Source organism: Epinephelus moara, chromosome 12, assembly GCF_006386435.1.
Source record: "Epinephelus moara isolate mb chromosome 12, YSFRI_EMoa_1.0, whole genome shotgun sequence".
In the NCBI taxonomy this organism is placed as follows: domain Eukaryota; kingdom Metazoa; phylum Chordata; class Actinopteri; order Perciformes; family Serranidae; genus Epinephelus; species Epinephelus moara.
Genome location: NC_065517.1, coordinates 34,249,551 through 34,258,577, shown reverse-complemented (window position 1 = coordinate 34,258,577; position 9,027 = coordinate 34,249,551). Strand labels below are relative to the sequence as shown.

General features: G+C 42.7%; 1 protein-coding gene across 1 annotated transcript; it reads right to left on the bottom strand.

The window, feature by feature from the left end:
* hey2 (hes-related family bHLH transcription factor with YRPW motif 2) lies at positions 1–7,805 on the bottom strand. The gene is made up of 5 exons (XM_050057954.1): positions 7,085–7,805; positions 4,622–4,700; positions 4,436–4,519; positions 2,182–2,263; positions 1–1,076 (listed from the first exon to the last, which is right to left on the bottom strand). Exons 1-5 carry the CDS (start codon positions 7,168–7,170, stop codon positions 361–363), a joined length of 1,047 nt encoding a protein of 348 aa, XP_049913911.1. The 5' UTR covers positions 7,171–7,805; the 3' UTR covers positions 1–360.
* Between the last annotated feature and the right edge of the window lie 1,222 nt (positions 7,806–9,027).

Below are 9,027 nucleotides of genomic sequence, written 5' to 3'. Positions count from 1 at the left end.
TCTTTGAGGATTTAATGTTCTTCAAAAGTAGCTTGGTTAGGTTTTACATTCATGGCAACATTTCAAAGGCAAGTGTCACTTTCTTTTACATCTCATACAGGAACAAAACATCAGCTGAACTTTTAAAACATGTTAAAACAGCTCAGAAAATCTGAGCAGAACGAAGAAAGGTAGCAAGTTTAAAAAAGTTTCAGAACTGGTCACTTTGTGAAATTAGCAGATGTAAAAAAGTCAAAAACACCTCACAGGTTAACAGTTGTTTGAGTCGAGTGTTAAAACCAGACGGTTTATAAATTCACTTTCCAGACTGTTAAACTGTCAGAAGTTAGTCAGCAGCAGCATCATCAGCCAGTTAAAGAGTCAGAACGCTCCGACCTCAGTTCCCCACGGTCTGTAGGGTTTACTGCTGCTGCTGTGAGGAGTCTGGGAGGAAGAGGAGGAGGAAGAGGAGATGGGAGGACTGGTGGTGGCAGCGGTGGAGGTGAAGGAGGAGGGAGGAAGGATGGGGAAACCTCCATGGAGGGTGATGGGAAACGACGCTGAGAGGGAAAGGAGGGAAGCGGAGAGAGGAGTGGGGGTGCAAGGGAGCACGAGGGATGATGACGAAGAGGAGGAGGAGGAAGGAGAGGAGGAGGAGTCTGCGTGGGAGGCGAAGGAGGCAGCCACACCGTGTTGTGACAACTCCGCCAGCCTCTGGGGGGCTCCACCTCCTCCAGAATCTGGAGAAACAACCAGCCCGCTCAGTCCGTATGGCGTGGCAGTGGCAGCGGCCGGCAGAGGTCGAAACGCAGCCGCAGTGGCGACTGCAGCGGCCCAGTGATGGGGGTGGAAGGGGGGAGGTAAAGGGTGAGGCTGGTGGTGGTGGTGGTGGTGGTGGTGTTGTGGCGAGGTCATGGTGAAGGCAGCAGCGTCACGCTGTGAGACGCAGGTGGTGAGGTGGGAGAGGAGGCGGGATCGCAGAGGGTCGCTGGAGTCCAGGCCCTCCACGGTGCTGAGGTAGCGGGAAACCTCCGTCACACACTCCCTGAAACCAAGAGACAGGAAGTCCAGGGCCAGAGCGTGGGCGTCAAAATAACCTGCAGACAGAGAAAAAAGGAGAGAGAGGTTAAACACTGTGCGTCAGATCAACAGTGAGTGCTTTTCAATGTGCTAACGTGTCTCCTTGTCTCCTTCCCTCAAGTATTTTCCTCGCTTGTTAGCTCCTCCCAGTGTGAGGATGTGAGGAAGAGAGGGATGGAGGAGCCGAGGCTGACAAATGAGAATTCCTTGGTTCCACTTATGGCTCATTTATTCTCCCTTCACATATGGAAATAGATTTATCGGTTTCAAACGTTGTAAACATCACTGCCCTCGTACTTCCGTGCGTCCTTAATGATGGCATAGATACAGCCAATAGATGGCACTAGAAGGCCCTTCAACAAGGGTCGTGGAATGATTTACATTCACACATCCCGACCTCAACTAGATGGCCGCACGGTCGTGTATCATAGTGATCCACAGCAGGAACAGGACAGCACCTCACATTGCCACTGTCATACCACTCCTTATTCACCGTAAAGCACACTCCTCCTCTCCCTCTCTCCCAGAGTCCTCTGCTCTGTCGGATCTGAAACATTTGCTTAATATTTTGAATTTATTTATCCATGCACGCTGCTGGTGGTAAACCCAAACAAACATTGCAGAGAGACGGCCTGTGAACGCAGCCAACACTGACCTCCCCCCTCTCCCCCACCCCTGCTGGCTTTATGAAAGCATGCAGCGCTGCTCAGGGTCAAGTGGTGCTTTTATCCCTGCAGCGCTTTCCCATGGACTCACCACCTCCCTCTGTCACACACACACACACACACACACACACACACACACACACTCAGCATGTTGATTAGACGTTGTTGGTGGGCATGCCCTTTTTCTTCACTGGTTTCCTGTGTTTCTTTTCTTTGTACGTCTTCAGGTGTGCACCCTGAAGTGGTTGGACACACCTGTGATCGTATCATCTATTAAGGACGTGGTGGATTAATAACAAAAGTAGTGAGTGGTTGGGGCCGGTGGGCCAGTGCTGCACTGTGTGTTAAACTGCAGATCGGAGAGAGTCGAGTTGTTGTGCACTGGATTTGGTGATCTTTACCCCCGTCTGCAGGGAGGGTGGGAAACGTTTAGTTTAGTTGTAAATATCGTGGTTACCTTTCCCTGCAGTGGCCTGCAGCACCTTCAGATGGTCCACGGTCATCTGCAGAATCTCTGCCTTCTCCAGTTTAGCTGAACCCTGAGAAAACAAATGAACTGTTAAAGCAGGAACCAGGTTCAGCAGCTTTAATCATGACAGTTACACCTGAGATTGCACTGGTTTTCAGTCCAATCAAACAGCAGCTGGATTCACTGGTTCACACACCACTGACTGTACAGTTCCCCAAAATGATATTCCAAAACTAGAATTACTGCCAGTTGTACGCCTCTGTGCACCAGTCCATTGTCTCTGATCCATGTCTGTGAAAACATGGATGCTTCCATGGCCGTAGCCAGCTACAAGGTCACCGAGGTCCAGACCTCGGTAAAAATTTCAAAGAGAAAAAAAATAGAGGAAGCCCCAAACAGCATGGTAAACATATTAACACACCGGACAGCTTTTATTTTGAAATGACAAGCAGGAAGTTATCTGATGTATCGACAGAAAGCGAAAAACTTGAATTCAGTTGACAGGAAGACGACAATACTGCTAGCTGACAGACGAGGTGAGGTTTATTATTATTTTAGTGACGACCAAGCAGCCCACTGTAAGTTAAAGAGGCAATAAGCGGAAATTCATCATTTCTAGATTGAAGGAATTAAAAAATCGCTATGTGAAGAACTAGAGGTGTAATTTCATCTGGAGTATAGCATGACGTCACACACCCTCTCTCTGCGTTGATCTCCAGCCCCTTGTTTACAAGCTGGTCCGGGTGCGCGTTCATGTACGTTCATGTGAATCGCCGCCACCTCCTCCCTCCTCTCGGAGCCCTTGGCCCTCCCTCCCTATAAAAGGCTACAGCCAATGAGCAATGGCAGCGCGTATTTTCAAAGCGAAATGGCAGAGAGTGGAACGAAACGTTCACCTTAAGACGACCAGGATCCGACATTACCTCTAAAGAAACAACAGTCGTTGGCGAAGAAGTTGTCGGATATAGAAAGGGACAGAACCCGGATTAACATTGGCCTTGCATTTCCAAGGTGGAGAGCACTGCGAGAGCTAAAGGGGCTACAATTTGACTCTGAGCTAGCTCTTCCTCTCCTGGACAGGTAACGTTCAGTAACAACATAAAGTCAAATGTCTGTTTTAATTAGTGTTACAGTAACGTTAGGCACATGTTGCTATGTCGATTCAATTAAATTTAATGTTACAATTGTAGCATGGGTTAATGTTTGGAGCTTGAGTTATTAGCGGCTCGGTCCCAGCAATGGGTCAGTGTTAGGTGAGTAGCCCGGCAGCCCAGCTAACATTTGCAATTAGCATTGTAAAATGTAGCCTGGCGGGCTCGCGGGCTCACTCACGGAGAAGAGTAGGAACGTTAACGTTAGCTCCCGGTGTTAGCACTAGCCGGGATCCGGCCAGTGGGGGGTGCGGCTGGAGAGCAGAGGTAGAGGGAGGTGTGGCTCATGACACACTTTGTTTTGGTCTACAGGCAGTGCACAACAGCAAACCTAGCGGTGAAACGATTTCGCTTTTTGCCCCTTTAAAGTTTAAGAAGAAGTGAAGTAGTTGCTAAGTAACGTTAACGTTAGAAGCTTTAGCTGTGACACAATAGGTTGAAAGCTACTGGCTAATCATGCATGATGTGAGCTCATTAAGTCAGCGCCATGCTCCCGAAGCTAACGTTATTTAATGTATGCAGGTGGCTGTTTCATGAGCCAATAAAGTTACAAGAGACAAAATGACAATATGACATATGACAAAAAATACTGAACTTATTATGATATTCTAAATGATGGTGATGCACCTGTATGTTGTACACTAGATTTGATTGAGGCGGGTATTTGATATATAATGCACTGGGCAATAAGAGCATCCCTCTGTCTATCTGAACATTACTCAGTTGCTTGAAGCCTTAAACCACATCAAATAATGTTGTTACATTATGCAGCGCGTTATTCACTTATCTGAAGAGCACATGACCTCACATGTTTGTGTCATCTACTATTTATTTGTTGTTGTTGCATTACTCTTGCTAGCCTAGAATTCACATGCAATAATTCAAACCCAAGCATTATAATGTAATGTAATCAATAAGGTCTAATCAACCTCCTTGAGGTTGCCACAAACAGGTGAAAGGAATCATTAATCAGACAGGTGTGCTGATTAAGATGAAGACTTGATCACAGCAGCATTAAAACAGCACTGGTTATATTTGGATCTTGTGAGAACCCAGAGGAACCTCATGTGGCTCTACAGAAACACACTCACCTGTTTCTCGAACGCTGTGGGGACGAGCCTCCGTAACTCTGACAGACTGTTGTTGATTCTGTCTCTGCGTCTCTTCTCAATAATCTGACAAACACAAGGAAACAATAAAAACCTCAAACTGTCTGTGAACTGTGAACACAACACCAGAGCCAATACTGTGTTTATTAATACAGTCTATATCTTTACCCCTCTGCGCTTTTTCCTCGCCATCACTTGAGTGGTCGCGGTCGGTGATCCACATCTTATAAAGGACGCCTTCATGTGCCTGAAACAAAATTTTTAACTCAATCAATAATGATATTTGACCTGAAGTGAGCAGTTTTATCAGAGACTTAAATCCAGAAGAAAAGTGAAGGAAATGTTTCAGTTTTAAAAGTGACATCAGATCAAGAAAAATGATCTTGCTGCTGCAGAAGTGGACGAATGTCTAAAAGCGGAGACATAAAATAAAGAAAATCTACAGCTGTTGGTAGAGAGGACAAACAGTGAGTCTCACAGAATCAGCAGTACCTAAGCTTTTGTTATTTCAGCCGTCACATCCAGATGTTACCAGCAGCTGTAGCAAAGGTGTCACAGTAATATATTACATTTTGAGAGTAACTTGCTCGACACTGTCAGTTGTGAAAGTACACTGAACCTTTCTGTCAGCTAAATAAGACAATCCATAAAATATAAATGAGGTCTTTTATACAAAATAAAATGCGCATTTCTAAATTCAATTCACTCATTTTAGAAACACTGATGGCAGCACGGAGAGAATTTGGGACCACTTGGAAAGAAAAGTCCCAAAAGGATAACTTCATTATGGGCTGTTGGTTATTTATGAGGGGAGAGGAGGCATGTCAAATCATTTTTAAACACTGGAAAGGGATTTTTGTTTATTTCTATTTTGGCTTAGGGGAGAGACAATCACATTTAAATGGCTGTATTCTGTATTTATTTCACCACCGATTTTTAGAGGCAACATGCCCTCCAAACCTATCGGTATGTTTTATTTGAAAATCCTCAAAATTACACCATTTATCACAGCTGAAAACTGTAAAAACAGAAATTGTCATTGGATTTCCAAATTTCCCACAGTCCTTGGTGTGACGAACACTTCTGTGAGAAAATATATCTGAGCTTAGAATAGTGATATTTCATCAAAATCAGTTTGTTCTATGTTTCATTTCGAATTTGACAAAATAATAAACCGCTTGCATGAACTAACCAGCGTGCACAACAAATGTGGAAACTCTGAGGCTGTTTTCATCTCCAGGATTTTGTCTTCAACTTTTAACTTTCAAACATCAAAGGCTGAATAAATATTAAATATCTAATAACTCATTCATGGTGGAGGGAGGGCCGTGAATTTTCTGCCAGTCACTCAAGGAGGATCAAGGAAAAATATTTGTAGCTTCAGGGAGTGTCAAAAAAAGACACCCCTCCTCTGATAAGAACAGGCCCTAAATTTATTTATTTATTTACTTTTTCTCATTTCATTTCAATAGTGGCATGCAGTGCAGAACATCTGGTGTGTTTCATCTTTTACCTCTAATTAACGATAAACTGTGGTAAACTGCAGGCTACTTTGAAAAGGTAGAACTTTTTACTGTATATTAAATAAACCTGTGGTTTCAGTTTCTATTTAAATTTGTCTCATACTGTCTGATGTGCAGGGCAATGTTGTACCAACATCACGGTAGCTTTTTGCAGCAGAGTAAAAATCTTGGCGTAACAATTAAATCATCTTTGTAGCTACATAAATTATTATATTTTTTATATGAAATTAAAAATCTTCAGACCATCAGTTAGAATTTAAATATTTTGAAAGCATACTGTTAAACATATTAAGATTACAGGCCGAGCTCTGCAGACTGCTTTCATGCAAAAACTCCACAAGTTAAGCAAAAACAACACTTAAACAATTTTTCCTGTAAAATTACAGTAAACTACTGGCAGCTGTAGTTTCAAGCATTCTACTGTAATATTACAGTGTCACTGCCATAATTTACAACAGTATATTACCACTGAATTTATTACAGTATTCTACAGCAGAATGTGAGGTTTACAGTGTAACACTGTGGCTAACCTGCCAGTAATATACTGTATTTTTACAGTGTTGCTATTGTAATATAACAGATTTAACTGTAATTGTTACAGTACACTATTTTTACTTCTAATAAAATGAAAAACATGCTGCCATATAATGATACAGCAGCTTACTGTTTATGTTAAATTGTTTTTGGGCCCAAAAAGCATCAATTTAAGCAATTTGTGTAAAAGTCAAATCTTCCCCTTTAATTTATTTTTAATATAATTAATTAAATAATAATAATGTTGCATTTTTTATAGACACCTTTCAAAGAAGTCAAGGACACCTTACAAGACAGTTAAAAAAACAAGCAGTAATGTATCCATAGATCATAACGTCGAACAATTCAGTAATATACAATATAAAAATAATTAGACAAAAATCCCAGTTTTAAAAATAAAGTATAAAATCATCACCATAAAGTCACAATGTGTGTGTCACTATTAAATCAGTTTGAAAAGTGTGTTTCAGACGGGATATTCAATTATTCCAATTGTTAGATTTAATCATGAGCATCAGAAGCTTTTCATTGTAAAATATGATGAAGACAGAAGTACATTTTGCTCCTGACTCACCCTGGATAAATGCTCTCACTGCCCACATCGATGGTCTCCTCCATGTCACTCTCTGCCGAGCTGCTGTCCTCACACGGCCGCTTCATGGTGCACTGACGGCAGGGAGGGCAGTCCGTGTCGAGGAGTGGAGGAGTGGGGGTTTGTTAAAATAGAAAATTAAGTTTCTTTCTCTCTGAATAAAAATGCACCTTCCTTGATTCCTATGATATATTTTTGTTAAATAACATGTAAAGTCCACCTCAGGAGTGAATTAATATGAAATATAGACACTACAGGAATGTTTTAACAGAGGTCCTGCAGTGACATACAAATACTATAAAACACCACAAAGGCACTGTTGAGAGAGAAAGTGATGAATTAAATAATTTTACAGGAACATTACAGGACATTTAAGAGATTATTCGGTTTGTTTAATCCAGGAGTTGATGAGGATTCAGGTGAGTTCCCAAGCTTTCTCCTCTAGCAGAGCCGTGACATCAGTGATCCCTCCCCAAAAATAAGTCAAACAGGACTTGTTACAAAAAGTTTTCCAACATCAGCAAACGCAGGAACTGGTGAACATGATGCAAATCATCCTGTTAAACTGTTTCAGTCTCAGTAAAAGTCCTGATGTTGAGTGTGAAATCTTTTCTCTTCCAGGAGTTGTTTTCCAGCGGTGTGTGGCCGGTAAATAGTCCGGGGCAGGTGGCCCCTGTGTCGGCTGCAGACTGGACTGGTGACCGGTGTGTACTCCTCCTCCTCTCCCTCCTCTGCTGGAGCTTTCCCACGGAGCCTGACACACACACACACACACACACACACACACACACACACACACACACTGTGGGACCGCCCACGTGCTCTCAAACACAATTTTGAGATGGCAGATTTCTGCAGCTCTGCTCCTCCTCTCCTGATAACACCGCCTGTCTGCTTCAGTCGGTGTGTGTGTGTGTGTGTGTGTGTGTGTGTGTGTGTGTGTGTGTGTGTGTGTGTGTGTGTGTGTGTGGGAATGAGGCCACTTCTGACACTCAATAAATGGTCATCATATAAGTCAACAGGTTTCAGACTGATGCAGTGAAGCTGAACACATCCAGAGTGCCAACTCTATTCTGTTTTATTCTATGAAGTCTGAATTCTTCAACATTTGCTCATGGACTTTCCACGTCCACATATGACGTCCAAGGTACCCTGGGTGTGTTGGTTGTTGACGTTCTGGGACGCCATGTCAACTTCAGCCTGTTACATTGTCTGTTTTCAAAGTACACTTCTGTTTTCACAGGAAATGTACAGTTTGCATACAGTCTCTTTCAAAATAAAAGCACTACGTCTGTACAACAACATGAATTGATGTTTTTCTACCTTAACAACACACACATGTGGTTGGATTTAGAAAAAATACAGGGTTTGGCACATGCTCCTATGGGAGGTGAACACTGACCTCCCAGGTGAAAGTTCTCTAAACTCAGTATGTTTACATGCAGCTTGAGAAAATCGAATTATTGGCTTAGTCCGATTGAAACTTGACTTTTAAATGCATGTAAACAGCTTAGTCCGACTGAAATTGGACTATCTGTAGCTCAACTAACACACCTAGATAATTCAATTGAAAATCGAACTATTGCTGCATGTATCCACTTAGTCCGACTGGAGTCGGACTTGGCGTTCTGCACATGCACCACTTTTTCTTTCACGGGCTTTCACCCAGAAGAAGAAGGAGATGATGTAGCAGCAGTGCAGTAACTCCCGGAAAAACAAACAAACAAACACCATGGCGACCAAGAAGCAGAAGATGCGATTCTGGAGGGATGAGGAAACTACATTCATGCTCCACCATCTTCATTCATTAGCTATGTTTCCATCCAAAAGTGATTCGAATCATTGGGAAATGCGCATTAAAAGAAATACGAATCCTGTATCCGAATGTTTCCATTAAATGTACGGACTTTGGTGAAAACTACGAA

Coding starts and splice junctions, on each gene's coding strand:
- hey2 (XM_050057954.1), bottom strand. CDS start 7,170: ATGAAGCGGCCGTGTGAGGACAGCAGCTCGGCAGAGAGTGACATGGAG. Junction 2,264..4,435: donor CCACAGCGTTCGAGAAACAG/GTGAGTGTGTTT, acceptor TTGTTTTCTCAG/GGTTCAGCTAAACTGGAGAA. Junction 1,077..2,181: donor GCAGGCCACTGCAGGGAAAG/GTAACCACGATA, acceptor CTCTGTCTGCAG/GTTATTTTGACGCCCACGCT.